Genomic DNA, 17,488 nt, shown 5'->3' with positions numbered 1-17,488 from the left:
GGAACAATTAGCCATAAGGAAAGTGTCTCGTGAGATCCCCAAAGAGGTGTTGGCGGTTGACGGGAAACCACTTACCTTAGGGCTCCTCATCGAACAAACAGAGAACCTCAGGCTAACGATCAGAATAGGAGATAGACGTCACGTAGAAACCTTGGCGTTGAATATCATAGAAGCACCACAGTACGAGGTTATCCTGGGGATGCCTTGGTTTAGCCTCCACAACCCTACCATCGATTGGAGAGAGAAGACCGTACAGTTCCTGTCCGAGGAATGCCAGGAGCACCTTGTTCCCGGGTGGGGATCTTGTGCGGCGGCTTTGGCCTGCCCGTTCGTGGCAGCTACAGCAGCGGAAAAAGAAGTAAGTCTGCTCCCTCTTTGCAGACGTATTCAGCAAATCACAGGCCGAGTGGCTTGCGCCTCACAGGTCCTACGACTGCCAGATAGACCTAGTGGAGGGTGCCACCATCCCTACGTGTAGAGTTTACGCGCTCTCCGAACCAGAGACTAAGCATCTCTTAGAGTATCTGGACCACTTCCTGGAAATAGGGTTCATCCGACCTTCCCGTTCTCCTGCGGCGTCCCCTTTGTTTTTTATAGCTAAAGCCAATGGGGAATTGAGAGCCTGCTGTAATTACCGCATGCTGAAGAAAAACACCGTCCCCAATCGGTATCCACTGCCCTTTATCCCCGTCTTATTGGATCAAGTGCGCGAGGCGAAGGTTTATACGAGGTTAGACCTTAGAGGAGCGTATCACCTGGTGCGCATACGCAAAGGGGACGAGTGGAAGACGGCTTTCAAGACCCGTTATGTTCTTTTGAGTATCTGGTAATGCCATTAGGGTTGTGCAACGCCCCGGCGGCATTCCAGTATTTCTTAAATGATATACTAAAAGAGTATGTAGACAGAACAGTAGTCGTATACATAGACGATATTTTGATTTATTCAGAACCCGTGAGCAGCCACACAGAACACGTTAGACAGGTGTTACGGGCTTTGAGAAAGCACTGCTTGTTCTGTAAACTGAGCAAGTGTGAGTTTGGGGTGTCTGAAGTTGAGTTTTTGGGGGTGATCCTCCGTCCTGAGGGTCTGAGTATGGCAGAGCGAAAGAAACAAGCTGTACAGGAGTGGCCGATCCCACGCAACGTTCGGGAAGTGCAGTGCTTCCTGGGCTTTGCCAATTATTACAGACGATTCATACAGGGGTTCTCGCAAAAGGCCCTCCCAGTCACCAGGCTTTTCCGAAAGGGCGTGCCTTTCGAATGGACCCCAGAAGCGGAAACAGCTTTTAGGTACTTAAAAAGGGCTTTTACAGCAATATTTTGCAGAAAACAAACATTCAGTTGCAGCCCGACGACACTATGGGAGGCCTACAATGCAGTCCTTCGAGGAAAGGCCATCTCAATGGTGACTGATCATAAGAAGAACCAGCAAAAGGAGGTAGATAATCTTGAACAAGGGGTGTCCCGGGCAGAGGCGGAACATGCAGCGCACATAGATAAAAACACTACACACCGGGTACACATGGCGCAGCAAGAATATAAGTCCTACATCTGGGAAGCGGCGAAAACTAGACCCACCAAAACACAACACACTATATACGAACTAGGTGATAGAGCGGGTAAGTTGTTGGCCTGGCTGGAACAAAAGGAGCGGGCTACTAGATGGGTGGCGCGGATCCAACTGGACGATGGTAGTATTACGACGGAGCCCTAGCGGATTGCAGAGGCTTTGGCGGCGCATTATAAAAAAATATATACTCCGGAGGCCACATCCACCATAACGGAAAACCTGGCATTCCTTAAAGATATAGCAATGCCCACGCTAGCCCCATCCGAGGTCACAGCCCTCGAAAAAGATTTGACTCCGGAAGAAATAACATTTGCAATAGTCATTGGAAGTGATGGTGTTAAAAGAGGGACAGTACAGTAGGGCACAGGGCAGTAAAGCAGGGGCAATTTTGGACTGAGGCTTAGTGAGCCCTGGTTAAGGCTTATGAGTGGGAGAGTCATACATTACCCGGGGACAGAAGAAATGGTACTAACAGAGCTCAGACTAATTCAAGAGAATATAGTGCTGAATTAGCGGAGAAAGCATCAAGCATATGACCTAGACTGAGGGTGGGGGATTTTGTAAACAGACAGAGGCCGAGAGCGTCCAGCCTCAATCAGGTGTAGAGCTTTCGAGTCATCAAAATCCTCTAATGGATGTTAAAATCCTCAAGGACAAGAAACCTAAGGGTGGTAGTGCTACAGCACACCACAGTGTTGGAAAGACAGGTGGTGAAGGAGGTTTTGGGCCCAGGAGTGTGAAAAATCAATGTGCCCGAGTATGATGTAGTTGGGTTGAAAGGGAGTGAGAAGGTCATAACAGCACATCCGAGTAGGTTCGTAAGGCTGGGGGGTCATGCGCAGGTCCCTGGTATGGTAGAGGTCTGGGGGTGGCCAGGCTTAGCTTTGGCGAATGCTGCTTTAAAAAGGCAACCAGGAAGGAAGAAGGATGTGGCCTCTAATTCCATAATGAGAGTGGAGGCAGGAAATAAATCACTAACTAGGGCCCGGCAGTGAGAACTACAGAGAAAAACAAGGAAAGTTAAGATAAGCATGTGAAATACAAATAATAAAAGAATCAAAAAGCAGTATCCATTTTGGGGGATGTAGCAAAGTGAAAGTAGGGGTCGGCGAAACTCACGTAATTTGCTGTATCATGATTATGCAAAATTACCATAAAATTATGGGAAATGCGTTTTGCACTCAAACAAATTACCTGAACGGTCCATTTGAGTAAAAACTCAACTCGAAAATGTAATTTACTGCTGATTTCCATTCTCTCGTATTTAAAAGACTGATGGTTATGTTCGGATTTGTAGTTTCGCCCTCAAACATTACCTGAACAGACCGCTCGGGTAAAAAATCTAAAGTGTTTGCTGACTGTCTGCATTGAAGGATCGACCGCTCACATTTAAAACACTGTCGCTCGCACTCAAAGATTACCCAAACAGGTCATCTCATGCAATAATTTCTGCGTGAACTGGAGTTTCATTACGCAACGAGCCAATATGACAATTTCTGTAATTTTGCATAAAATGTATTACATGAAATTACCAAACTTATGCCAATTATGCTGGCCTAGTTAAAAATGTGCACAGGCCTAACTGTAAAATCCAATCCAAATATTGTTTCTACACTTCCAGTTATTCACCATACATGGTGAGCCACAATCTTTTAGGACCCCCTCTTGCTCTCATCTTAATCCACTCGGTGGACCTCTTTTTCTGTGACTTTCAGTAGGAGAATCTAAATCTACGAAACCTTTCTGCCTCTTCACATAAAGTCTCTCCTTTGGCTGTGAGTAATCTCCTGTCCTGCTAAACACTGGTGAATGCTTACAAAATCCCCCTATGGCGGTGAGTTGGTTTTTATCTTCAAACACTACAGAGCATGAAGCCTTCTCTGTGCCGTTCGTTTAACTATGAAAGGAATATGCTACTTACCAGTATGCATCTGTTCTTGGCATGTAGAGCTGCAGAGTCACACACTGAGGATAAGATCGCCATCTGGTGTTGGGCTCGGATGATTGCAGGTTGTTGTTGTCTTCGGAAGAAGCCTTTGGTCACGAGGATGGTGACTCCTCCCCTGGACAACAGTGCGCATGGGCATCCACTCCATCGTCAGATTGTTTTTCGCCATGATGGGAAAAGATGGAGTGTATAGAAATGAAAGAAAGGATGTCCATGTGTAATGTCTAAGTAAGACGGATGCTGGAACAGATACAGGTCCCGGGGAGGCGGGAGGGCGTGTGTGACTCTGCAGCTCTACATGCCAAGAACAGATGCATACTGGTAAGTAGCATATTCCGTTCGAGGCATATGAGCTGCAGATCACACACTGAGGATAGATTATACAGCAGTGCTTCCCCTTAGCGGTGGTCGCCTGTATCCGTTGCAGCAGCTTGAAATAAAGTTTTTAGGACAGCCTGGCCCACGGAGGCCTGTTGTTTGGCTTGCACGTCAACACAATAGTGTTTAGTGAAGGTATGCGTGGTAGACCACGTGGCTGCCTTGCAAATGTCTTCTAAGGGAATGTTACCTAAGAAGGCCATAGAAGCCCCTATTTTACGCGTGGAGTGCGCCCTAGGGGGAACTGTAAGTGTACGTTTAGCCTTGAGGTAGCATATTTGGATGCATTTAACTATCCACCGGGCTATGCCTGATTTGGAGATCGGGTTGCCTTTGTGTGGTGGTGCGAAAGCAACAAAGAGTTGTTTTGTCTTTCGAAAGGGTTTTGTCCTGTCGATGTAATAAAGCAAGGCTCTTTTGACATCTAAGGTATGTAGGGCCCTTTCAGCTACGGAGTCTGGGTTTGGGAAAAAGACTGGTAGCTCTACTGATTGGTTAAGGTGGAAAGGGGAAATCACCTTTGGAAGAAATTTAGGGTTTGTCCTAAGAACCACTTTGTTACGGTGTAGTTGTAAGAAAGGTTCCTCTAGTGTAAGGGCTTGTATTTCACTTACTCTGCGCAGGGAAGTGATTGCGATAAGGAAAGCTACCTTCCAAGTTAGGAATTGCAACTCACATTTGTGCATAGGTTCAAATGGGGGACCCATGAGTCTTGTTAGAACCACATTGAGATTCCACACTGGGGCAGGTGGCAATCTTGGGGGAAGAATTCTTTTGAGACCTTCCATAAACGCTTTGATGGCTGGTACCTTAAAAAGGGACAGGTGTTGCCTATTTTGCAAGTAGGCTGCCAAGGCTGCTAGGTGTAAACGTATAGAGGAATACGCTAGATTGCATCTTTGCAAGTGTAGTAGATAGCAAATGATGTTTTGGATGGAAGCATCCAATGGATGTATGTCATTATTAGCGCAGTAGATGGCAAATCGTTTCCATTTCGCGGCATAACACGCTCTAGTAGTAGGGCGTCTGGCTTCCTTTATGATATTCATACAGTCTGGAGGGAGATTGAGGTAACCGAACTCTAAGACCTCAGGAGCCAGATCGCTAGGTTCAGTGTTTGAGGATCTGGGTGTCTGATTTCTCCATGGTTCTGGGTTAATAGATCCGGGGAGAGGCGTAGCCTTTGATGTGGAACTAAAGATAGTTCCAGAAGTGTGGTGAACCACGGTTGACGTGCCCAAGTGGGAGCCACTAGTATTAGTGTTAGTGACTGTTGTTTCAGTTTGCGTACCACAAATGGAACTAGTGGGAGAGGCGGAAAGGCGTACGCAAATCTGCCTGACCAGTTCATCCATAGGGCATTGCCCTTCGACTGTGGGTGTGGAAACCTGGCGGCGAAGGTTGGGCATTTTGTGTTTTCGGGAGTGGCGAACAGGTCTATGTCCGGTTGTCCCCACTTTTGGAAGAAGGGGAGTAGAACTTTGGGGTGTAGTTCCCATTCGTGGATTTGCTGTGTGTGGCGACTTAGGAGGTCGGCCACTTGATTGTGGATCCCTGGGAGATGTTCTGCTAACAGGTAGATGTTTTGGGGAATTGCCCATCTCCAGATTTGCTGTGCCAGTTGGGACAGTTGGAGAGAGTGTGTCCCTCCCTGTTTCTGTATATAATACATTGTCGTCATGTTGTCTGTGCGTATGAGGACAGTTTTGTTCTTGAGGTGAACTTGAAAGGATTTTAGTGCTAAGAACACTGCTAAGAGTTCCAGGTGGTTGATGTGGAGCAGTTTTTGTTGACTGGTCCATCTGCCCTGAGTGGTATGGTGAAGGAGGTGGGCTCCCCACCCTGTGAGAGATGCGTCTGTAGTTAGCACAACTTGTGGAAGAGGCTCTAAGAACGGTCGCCCTTTGGACAGGTTGATGGTGTTCCACCATTTCAGTGAGCGAAGTGAGCGACTGTCCACCAACACCAGATCGGTAAGTTGTCCGTGAGCTTGGTTCCACTGTTGTGCTAAACATTCCTGTAAGGGACGCATTTGAAGTCGTGCGTGTGGGACTATGGAGATGCATGACGCCATCATGCCTAGGAGCTGCATGAATACTCTTGCTGGAAGAGATGGATGAGTTTGAAATTGAGAGATGAGATTTTGTATACTGGCTATCCTGGCGGTGCTGGGATAAGCAATGGCTTTGGAGGTATCTATGGTTGCTCCTAGATACTGATGTAAGTGGGAGGGTTGTAGGTGGGATTTGGGGTAGTTGATAGTGAATCCCAAATCGTGGAGAGTTTGAATTGTGCGATGAGTGTGGAGTACGCATTTTTGGTATGTGTTGGCTTTTATGAGCCAATCGTCCAGATAGGGGAAGACATGGATCTGTTGTCTTCTGAGATGCGCTGCCACGACTGCTAGGCATTTGGTGAACACTCTGGGTGCCGTTGTTACTCCGAATGGGAGAACTGTAAATTGATAGTGTTGCCCATCTGCCACAAATCGTAGATATTTTCTGTGAGCGGGATGCATAGGGATGTGAAAGTATGCGTCCTTGAGGTCTAATGTGGCAAGGAAGTCTCCCTGTTGTAACAGTGGGAGGACTTGTTGGAGAGTGGTCATATGAAAATGATCCGAATGTATATACTGGTTTAGTAGTCTGAGATCCAGTATGGGCCTTAGTGTTTTGTCCTTTTTGGGAATGAGGAAGTATAGAGAATATACCCCTTTTCCCTGATGTTGAAGGGGAACTGGTTCTATCGCATGTTTTTGTAACAGGGATTGAACTTCTTGTTTGAGGAGAGAGAGATGATGTAAGGACATTGGACGTTGTTTGGGTGGTATGTTTGGGGGGGATTGTATGAGTTCGAGGCAGTAGCCAGACTGGATAATTTGTCTTACCCATCTGTCTGTGGTGATGGAAGTCCAGACAGGTAGGAATTGTTGGAGTCGCCCCCCGACAGGAGTGGAATGGTCTGGGGGGAGTGGTGGCAAGTCACTGTTTGGTGGCTGGTGAGGTGCGGGTGTTGTTGTTGTTGCCCCGCCCTCGACCTTTGTTATTGTTTCCCCTATAACCTCCCCTGAAATAACCTCTGTTAGGGAAGGTTTGTCCAGAATTTTTAAAGGTGGACGTGGTCTCAGTTGATGTGTTTTTGGAGCCTCCTCTATAAAAGGAGCGACGAAATGAACCCCGGTTTTGAGGAGACTGCAGTGCTCCCATAGACTTGGCAGTTTCATTATCCTTTTTCATTTTTTCTAATGCAGTATCCACTGCAGGGCCGAATAGCTGCTCCTGGTTAAAAGGTTGAGCTAGGATTGCGGTTTGAACCTCCGGTTTAAAACCGGAAATACGGAGCCAGGCATGACGTCTGAGTAAGACGCTAGTATTGACCGCCCTAGAAGCAGTGTCTGCCGCATCTAAGGCGCATTTAATGGAGGCATTAGATATTAATTTGCCTTCTTGAATGAGGTCAGTGGCCTGGGACTTAAAGGGTTCAGGCAGATGTTGGATGAGGTCCTCAAGTTGGTCATAATGTGCCCTGTCATACCGGGCTAACAGGGCTTGGGTATTGGCAATACGCCAGTGGTTCGCCGCCTGTGCGGCGACTCGTTTTCCTGAGGCCTCTAAAAGCTTAGACTCCTTGTCTGGGGGGGGCGTTTCTCCAGTAGTCTGTGAGTTAACGCGCTTCCTGGCATTTGATACGACCAAGGAGTCTAAAGGGAGCTGGGCTTTAATGTATGCAGGGTCCTGCGGGGCTGGTCGGTACTTTTTTTCGATGCGGGGGTTGAGAACCCTCGCTCGGACAGGGTCTTTAAAGACGTCAGTGGCATGCTTTATAACCCCTTTAATCATGGGAAGTATATGAACTGTTTTCTGTGACTGTTCAAAGGTATCGAGGAGAAAAACCTCCTCAAGGGGGTCTGTGTGCATAGTGACACCATGGAATGTTGCTGCCCTGTTTATCAGTTGGCCAAACCCTAGGTGGTCATCAGGAGGGGAGGGCTTGGAGGGGTAGGTAGTGGGGTCAGGCATGTCAGGTATTGGGTAAGACCAGTCATCTACCGGTGCTGTGTCTGGCAAAGTAAACGGGTCGGTAGGTTCAACAGGATAATTAAAGAGATCAGGGTCCGCCCCTCCCCCTAAGTCATCATCATCATCCTGTGGAGGGGGTGAATGACAGGGAGATGGTAAAGGTAAAGGAGAATCAGGAGGAGGAGGGGGGGACGGGTTAGAAGGTAATACAGGAGAGGAAGGACGAAGTGGTGAAGTGGCACAGTCCTTTTTCTGTATGGGAGCTGGGGGAGGTGTAATGTCCAGCTTCCGCTTTTTATATGGGATGGCAGTCACATGTCCAGTGTCAGGATTGATGTAGATCCGCTTTTGAGTAGGATCTGGTCGAAAAAGTTCATCTGGCTCCGAAGGTGGGGGCTGCGATGTCCGCTTCGGGTCTGTCTGAGCTTTTTTCAGTGTGGGCGTAGTTTTCGGTGCCGATAATGTTTTCGGTGCCGATAATGTTTTCGGTGCCGAAGGATGTGTTGGGTCCGATGGATTTTTCGGAGCCGACTGAGTTTTCGGTGCCGATGTATGCTTCGGTGCCGATGTATGCTTCGATGCCGAGGGACTTTTAGGCATCGATGTCGAAGAACGTTTCGGTGCCGGTGGAGACTTCGGTGCCGAGGAACGTTTCTGTGCCGAAGGAGATTTCGGTCTTGGAGCCTGTTTCGGTGCCGACAGTGGTTTTTTGGGTGTTAAAGGCACAATCAGGTGAGGTTTGCTCGAGCCCGAGCCACCTACAGGCTTAGATGTCTTCGGAGCCGGGCCCGAGGGCGGGGCTTCTGAAGAGGATTTCCGGTCGCGACTGGGCCCAGCTGGCGGAGTCTTGACCAATGGTTTTTTGGATGGGGCAGGGGCAGGGGGGGTGGTACTCACACGCTGCCCTGGAGTGATGAGGTCATCTGAATCGTCGGCCTCGGACACGATCTCGAGGTCTTCGGTGTCGTCTTCGGGAACATCTTGAGCAAAGATGTCCTCCGGTTCTGGAGCTGGTTTGGCCATAATATGGCGTCGAGCTCTTCGGTCCCGGAGGGTCTTCTTCGAACGGAAAGCGGAACAAGCTGGACAGGTGGACTCGTTGTGTTCCGGCGACAGGCAGAGGTTACAAACCTCGTGGTGGTCACTGTGGGGGAACTTCGCTCCACACTGGGGGCATTTCTTGAAGGGTGTCCTGTCCATCAGCCGCTTGCGGAACCGGTCCGAGTTGATGTCGACGTCGATGGAATGAAGATCAAGGAGTTAAATTGATTGCTAGAAGTTTTCTGCTGGAGCGGAAAAAAGTTCATCCGAACCCAATGGCGGAAAAAAACAATCTGACGATGGAGTGGATGCCCATGCGCACTGTTGTCCAGGGGAGGAGTCACCATCCTCGTGACCAAAGGCTTCTTCCGAAGACAACAACAACCTGCAATCATCCGAGCCCAACACCAGATGGCGATCTTATCCTCAGTGTGTGATCTGCAGCTCATATGCCTCGAACACAACATTTTGCAACAGGACATGATTACACGTCAGTCCCAATGTCTTTAATCTCTTTTCCCTCTTGGTTTTTCTGGTTTGATATGAATATATAGACTGAAAAAACATGGACTTCTAAGGAGAGACTGCCAACACTTCACTCATATAGAAATATCCCTGGAAAAAACATTTACCCAGTATTTAAATCCGAAATGCATCCAAATTCACTCTCCAAATATTTTAGGTTATTTACTATATACTGGCTCAATATCACTCCTAAAATATGTGAGGCAAGTGCCTAATTGAGGAATTGGCTATAGGACAGCCGTTTGTGGCTCAGCTGTCAGGGATCAAGTATCGCGCGCCTGCATTGCATACAATCCCCAGAATGCCCGAGGATCGAGAAGGAGCCGCGAGCACAAAAGAGAAGTGACGCACACAGGACGCTGTGCGCAATTCTCGAGTGCGAGGCTTCACCGACCCCGTTTCGAGAAGAAAGGAGCCCGTGGATAGTTTGCCCGCCGCCGGTTGGAGACCTCGCTTCGACGGTCTCAAAGCGGACTCCGCCAGCTTTTCCGTGCACCTGGAAGCCGCCTGTCAGCTGCTTCAACATTTAGACCGACAGACCCCGGAGGCAGCGTCGTTGGAGGCCAGTGCAGAGTTTGGTGCTTCCGGACCAAGAGGGAGGCCAGTCAAGGTATTTACTCACCGGAGCCTCCTCCCCGGGTCGGACACCTTCTGCCGTGTGTCTCTCCCAGCCTTCGCACAGCGTACTCCGATGTAGGGAGCGCTGTTGTCTTTAGCTTTCTGTAAGTGACCAAGCTCATACTTTCCACTCTTCTGATAGACAAGTATGGGGAGCTGGGGGTTTTAAAAGTTGTTCCATTTCCTAGTGGGCTTCAGTCCAGGGAGCGGTAAAGCAACCGCGGTAGACTAATTATGAACTACAGAGAGACACCATAGGGGACTATCAAACATTATCAGAACTCTGCGTCAAGCCAGTTAACGCGGTGGTTAATATTGGCCTTAGTGACTCGTGTATTCACTCCCATCATGCTGTGCTGAGACTCTTTAGATTTTGCTATTGCGGGACTAGTAATTAGGGGGTTCCTGGTGAACCTAAAACACACACAGTTCCTTCAAGGAAAACAAGAAAGAAAATTGGGGTGGGTTTTTTCCCCGCTGTTCTTGTTAGAAGAAAAACTGTGAGGTGCATGGGCTTGGATCTGGTTTATTTGTCGGTATGAATATGATGGAATATTGGTGCAAACAGAGAGAGGATAAGGATCACAAGACTGATAGTAACAGAAGGTAAAGTTGTCCTTAGCGAGAATTTATGAGCGTAGCATTATATGCCTCAGTACTTCGTTTGTGTATATTTTCTTTTACAGGTTCTACTCCCCGCTGTTCCCTTCCTTCCCTTCCCTCGCTTGATCGCTCCAACCTTCCGTGCCATTAGTGCAGGAGTTGGGGATGTCGAGAGGTGGACACCCTATAGCATCACTCGAATCCTGAGGAGTATTAGACTTGGGACGGAATCGTAACATCAGCAGATGCAACACCGGGCTGGTGTGATAGTGAAATAGGGGGGATATGGTGCAGTCTCCCACCTGAGAATAAAATAAGCAGTTTAAATGATCTGGGCGAGAGTGATCGCATCATATTATAGAAGAAACAACTCTCTTAAACATAATCCTATTAAGAATTATTTTATGTTGCTAGGTAAGAGATTTTAGTAGAGACAACCACCATTGACGTCTACACACTTGATCAAACAAAAACAAGGGAATCTAAAAAGCATGGTAAAAACACCAGGTTTTTAAACAAAGTCTTAAAACACTCAATGCACGTGCTGGTTCGCCTTGGGGAGCTCATATCCTTGGCGGGTGCCACGTAAGACTTTGCCTGGTTTTTCTATGATCACAACTTTTTAATAATGGTACTGAAGTTTCCTTCAAGAGTAAAACAGAGTTGTGGCACTGCTAATATACAAGTAAAGAGGTATGGAACCTGGCTATCTTTTTAATGCTGAATTAACCCATTAGAAGTAAATTTAAAAATTCACAAAAAATGACAGCCTGAACTGTCTACCTGATGATGTAAACGCGTATCAGTGCTGGAAGATGGTCTCTGTGAAGAGCGGCTGCCATTGGTTCCCTGCTTCGAGAAGATTTCCACCTCCTGGAAAACAAAAGAGCCTGTCAGGGTGGGAGGAGTAGCGATAGTGGCTGCTCTGGCACTCTTAACTCCATAAGTTCCTCACCACTGCCCATCATAAAAGGTGGTTATCTCCACAGATGAAGATCAGGGCCCAGTGTTCAGGTGTTGCTGTACCGCACTGTTCTATGAGAGGGTACGTAGCATCCATTGGGGCACCCAAGCACAAGTATTGGACATTAATGTTACGGTGGGGATCAACCAATGTATTTATCAAAGTGATGGCGGCTGGTAACTGGGGTGGCCAACTAGCCATTGCCTTCAATGCAAAATTAACATAGAAGATCCTGCCACTACTAAAGAAACCCACCCTAGACCCTGATGACGTTTTCAATTACCAACCCATCACTCACCTATGCTCCATTGGCAAGCCCCTTCATATGGTGCCTGCAGAACCTAGAGGTTCCAGATAACATCATCAACAAACTTCACGAAGAGCCCCTTGGGATCCTACTCACCAAGAGCAGCATCAAAATTCACGAACACACTGACGGAACACAACCTACTGGAAAGTCCCCTCTGCTCCAGACTTCCAACAACTGACAAACACAGATCTGCACCTGTAGCTCAACCCAACCAAAATGAATGTATGCCATTTGTCAAGAACAACAAGCAACTTGTTCAAATGTGGACTAACAATATCAATAAACCTGGACGTTTTCAAAATCCAACTTTCACCCAACACCTAGTGACTTGGATTCACCTTGGGTACCAACTATATCCTCAAGGAACACATCAATTAGGAAAGCAAGGCAGCCTGGTACCAGATATCTGTAATGAACAAAATAAAATCATTTCTCGTAGAAAGCGAACTTGAGCCATTCAAGCTCTGGTACTCCTACATCTGGATGGAAGCAACACCTGCTCCAGGACCTCCCAGACATCACACGGTCCCTTCTTAAGGGCATCCGACATTCCACAGTTCACCTTATCAAAGGCCATAAGAAATAGGACACCATCACCCTTTCCACGACAGAAATGCGCTGAATCTGTCTGTCAGCTGAATCACCTAAAAAGCCATCACAACCATCACATGCTTATCTGGTTAACAAGGTCACCATCTTAAGTGGCTCTGGTCTCACCGCCAACCAGGACACCATCAGTCTGATGATGAAGAAGCTAAAAGAAATGAAAAAAAAAAACAGAAAAGAAAAGGTCTTTTCCATCTATGCACCCTGGATCTAGATAACGTCGCCTGTATCCATTAGGACCACCTCAGCCAAACTCCAGTTTAGAAGTGAGCTGAAGACACACCTCTCTGAAACCACCACATCACTGTGCAGTAATGGTGCACTTTCGCTCTCAGAACCTAGTTCTCCTCCATTCACTCTGTGTAGTTTATTTACATGCATAGGTCATTAAAACCATCACATGACATGGATCATACAGGTCAACAGGTGACATTATAATATCATGAGAACTGTACCTAGTTCCTTAACACCACACATGTATAAACAATAACACTAAAACCTCAAGGAAAAAGTGCAGCGCAGCAAAGTCCATGTGCCAATAAAGTGTGGGGCGTACTGCACAGGAGCAACACATAAATTGCTGACTTGGTCTCTAAAGTTCACAGGACACTCACTCTATTACACACATTTCATTTACTAAGTAAAGCTTTCAAGTTATGGATAAAAAATAATATACTCAAAAGTACATACATTTTCCTGTAGCAAAAAAAAGAGATGGATCGCAATTGGATTTACAGCCTCATGGGACAACCTGCCTAAATTTAGGTGACATCGCATAATCGGATGGAACGTGAGGCCTCAATCCCTTTCACAAAAATCATTTTAAAATATGACAAAGGCTATGTTGAGTGCTGTATTGGTGGGTTTAATGCCTCAATAACATCATGCCCACATGTCTGCACCCCCAGGGCTTAGTCACGGTTTCCTCAAATGATGTCTTCATTCGAGCAGGAATACAGGACAAATGCAAATAATATGTATTAATTTTTCCTTAGTCTACCCACACAGCCTACACATTATGGGGTCTTTATTCCAAACTATGTTAAACTAACAGATGTTCAGGCATAGCCTCCTGTCAATAACATGACAATCTGTACCGACCCCAAGAGTTGAATGTAAAACCAAAACAGCTTACCTTGATGTGCGAGGCACATGCTGTGGTGGCATTCTGAGACAGGATGATAGTTTCCCTCTGTAGAAAGAGCAAGACTTGATATCAACAAGAAACACAACCCAAAAAACAGGAGAGTGCTTGTAAAACAACTTGCTACATCAGAATTTTTCACACTAGTGTACAGCACAGGGTGTTAAGAAGTGAGTCAAGGCTAATCATGCATTGATGCCACCATTAGAAAAAATGTCCTGGGAAAAGTACACTTTGTACGCAACGTTCAACTGTGCCAAAAATCTCATTTGTTTCCTCACTCACTAGCACACAGCAATAATTCACAGAGACCTCCTTATGCACCAGAAGCTCATTGACACTAATTTTCTATCAGGACATATGCTGTATTTTATTGTGACATTACCATAGTTGTATGTATGTATGTGCTATATACATCGGATGTGGTCTTCAAGCATGCGGATTTGCCTTGGGGTCTTGGGCCCCCTACAGGAGTGCATAGCTTATGAAGATGGTGGTGGCAGCATGAACTATGATGGAAGAGTCGACGGAAGTGCATGAGATTTGCAGGCGTGCTCCAAGTGTGCTGCTGCAGAGTCATTGCGCTTCAGCATGAAGTGTTTGGGAAAGGTGCAGGGAAGACAATCTGCGTTCTGCGGTGACTATAACAAAGTAGTTGTTTATAAAGAACAGACAGGTTTTTAGTGATCTCCAGAATTCAAAGTGGCATCATGTGAGTCATGTTCTTTTTATGAAGTGGAGAGTTCCACATCTTTGCAGTTTGAACAGAGAAGTTTCCCCCAGGATAAGACTTGTTGAAGGTAGGTAAAGACAGGAGTGTAGCCAGAGGGATCGAAGTGATCTCACTTGATGGGACATCCGTGAATGCCACAACGAGCTATGCATGTATCTCTGAAGGTGATAAGTCTAGCTAAGGGATGCCACTGTAGACATTGAAGAAAGGGAGCAGTTCATGCCCGATAAGAATCGTAAGCATTTATCTTGCAGCCAAATTGTGAATTCATTCTAGTTTCTCAATCTCTTGGTTCGATGCTCCTATTAGGACGCCATTGGCTTAGACTCCAGTCAGGAAAATACACAATGATGGTGAATTGTAGCTTTTGGTCGGATTCTAGTTAAGGATTTCCTCATACAGAAGCAACCTCTGGGAACTTGATTCACTTGAGGGATTAGAGAGAGGATCGAGTCTGTGGTTACGCTTAGATTCCTGACTTGGAGAGCTGGGTTAGGAGGCGGGCCAAACATTTTAGACCACCTGAAGGGCGGATTAAAAGTGGTCCATTGCCCCAGACACACATCAGATGGTATTGATTTCAGGGACTTTGTTTATATCACAGGACTATGGCTACAAGACACTGAGTGATGGGGAAACTAGCATGATTGGTGTCGGAACCGGTTTGAGGGTGGGGGGGGGAGTGGAGGTGAAAGGCTATTGGGCCTCAACCACAGTAATTGAGTTTGTTTGCCGAGTCAAACTGGGCCAAGTAAAACCCTTTCCGCACTTGACGCTCCGTGGTAGCAATGGCGAGCAAACACAGGCTTCTCAGGAAGATAGTATAGGGGGCCTTCAAGCTCAGCACTTGAACACACATTAGTATAATAAATCAGTCTCCAACCCAGTGCTTGACTTTCATGTAGAAAGTTACTTTAATACACGTGTGGAAATATGGATTTTTCTGGTCAGTTATGTCCCCTATCTTGGACCCCAACGGTTCTATGTACATGTTACAAGTACATGTATGTTCCCTCCAGTTCCAGTTATGAAGACGCAAATACATGTGCGTCCACCGTTAACATGTCCTCTTTCAGATCCGCCATGAATGGGCCGGATATTCCATTCCTAAATACGAAAGGCCACCGCCTTTATATGGTTCACTTATGCCATTTTACAGTTCAGACGAGTAGGCCCTGATTCTGTCATCAAGCTTTTCTTGCTTTCTGTCTCTGAAGCTCCAGTCCGAGCCTGCATCTGTGACCATGAACTTTGTCTCATTCCCTGCGCGGCTCACGATGCCTGACATCAGCTTGCTGCCTGCCAAGAACTGTATTTCACCTTCGGAAATTATCTGCTCCGCTCCCTGCCCAATGCATTCCTGTCTAGTAGCTTAAGTAAACATTCTGCCAGCTACCGAGCAAAGGCCCGGCTTCTCTGTCTTTATACAAGTAATTCATAGCCCTGTTACCATGGAAGATTCCTGCCCTCGCATCTAGTGTAGACACTTAGACGCTTGTACACGCACTAACAGTCAGTATAGTCAGTATAGAATAAGATTCTACTCTAAGAGACCTCTCTTTTGGATAACATAGTTCTTTAAACATAGGATGTTAGATATGATTTGGAATTAGGTTGACTTGACCCTCTAGACATCTGTCGCCACATGTAGAGCTAAATGTCAAGTCCCCTTCACCCCCTAGTTGCACGTCAATCACACGTCATGCTGCTGTGTGCGCATTTCTGCCAAGTATTTCTGCTGACATTGCGAAATTATTTCATAGGTCCACCCATATGTGACATCACAACCAATGACGTTTTTTGTTACTCCCAGTTCCACCTACTTTTTGCTACGTATGTATGTCTTATCTACACTATCAATTGTTACGCCTCTCGCATTTACTTCACTGTAATGCCTATTGTATAAAAGTGAATAATTATCAATAATGTATGTACTTCACTTCCTGAGCCTCCGTGGTGATGGAACTTGGAGTCCACGATTTCGAAATCGTCCATTGGAATAAAGCCCGTTCTTAACCTCTAATACCACGGATTCTGCCTCTTACTTATTGAGCTATTTTTATTATGTTACGTATCAAATTAAGTCCCGGTAATTAAATTATTTACCACATAAATGGCGCCCGAACAGGGACACTTTCTCATCTCACGCGCCGGTGGTGCGTTGCAGGCCCGGTCTCCTGCCACAGCTGGACGGACAACAACGCGTACCAGCAGGATTTCCTGTATCTCCCTCCGGTCAAGCGGGGGCGACTGAGGCTGCGATCAACACCCAGACGAGGCGGTGAGAAGTGCGAAGTATCCCGACCAGAGCCTAGCTGAGAGAGCAAGATCCGAGGTATACAGAGGCCCACCAGTTTCCGAAGTCCCGAGTCGAGTCCAGTTTCCGAAGTGTTCGAGTCGAGTCCAGTCCGGTTCAAGTTCAGTTCAGATCCGTTCCGAGGCCTTCCGTTCCGAGCTACCCGGTGAGTACCATTACTGGGGAGGCGTTCTGGCGTGCACATAAGTTGTGCCGGTCCAGACGGGTTTGGGTACACAAATCCGGTCTGCACTGTTTTAGCAGTGTATCTGTACTGTTTAGCAGTACATCTAGTATATCAAGTATATAAATTCAGAGTAATTCCGTTAATGTCGAGGATTATGTCTTGTGATTAAGTTTTCTTAGATCATCGTCATCATCATCGTTGCTCATGTAAATGTTAAATGTTAAATGTATTGATATGTCCTGCATGTGGTATGAATGACTGTTCATTATTGTGTTTTATTGTATTAAGTTTGTTCAAAACCAAGTATCAGATCAGTTTTCAATATGCCGCTCTTTTCAAAACTAAGACAGATCACAACTAGAAAAGGGGTACTCGAAGAAGCTGTTCCTATTCCTCCTAGGGACACTCCAGGGTACTTCATGTATCATAAACACGGCCTAGACGCTATATTATTTCTTGATCTATGGGTAGACTACACTAAGGAATTACCAGAAAGTCAGAGGTGGCCCGCAGCTGGGACCTGGGATGCAGAGTGCATCGTGAAAG

At 46.6% G+C, this 17,488-nt stretch overlaps 1 protein-coding gene across 6 annotated transcripts in view; it reads right to left on the bottom strand.

Annotated features, from left to right (window-relative positions):
• The window catches only part of LOC146808799 (guanylate-binding protein 7-like), a 343,610-nt gene that overhangs the window by 112,871 nt on the left and 213,251 nt on the right, over nt 1-17,488 (bottom strand). For all 6 annotated transcript variants that reach the window (XM_085615617.1, XM_085615619.1, XM_085615616.1 and 3 more), the window contains 2 exons: nt 13,718-13,774; nt 11,486-11,575 (listed from right to left, as the gene is read on the bottom strand). In XM_085615617.1, the coding sequence (XP_085471743.1) occupies nt 11,486-11,575; nt 13,718-13,774 (147 nt within the window). The remainder of the gene's footprint in view (nt 1-11,485; nt 11,576-13,717; nt 13,775-17,488) is intronic.

This window comes from Triturus cristatus, chromosome 7 (genome assembly GCF_964204655.1).
Source record: "Triturus cristatus chromosome 7, aTriCri1.1, whole genome shotgun sequence".
Taxonomy (NCBI): domain Eukaryota; kingdom Metazoa; phylum Chordata; class Amphibia; order Caudata; family Salamandridae; genus Triturus; species Triturus cristatus.
This window is presented reverse-complemented; position numbering and strand designations above follow the sequence as displayed.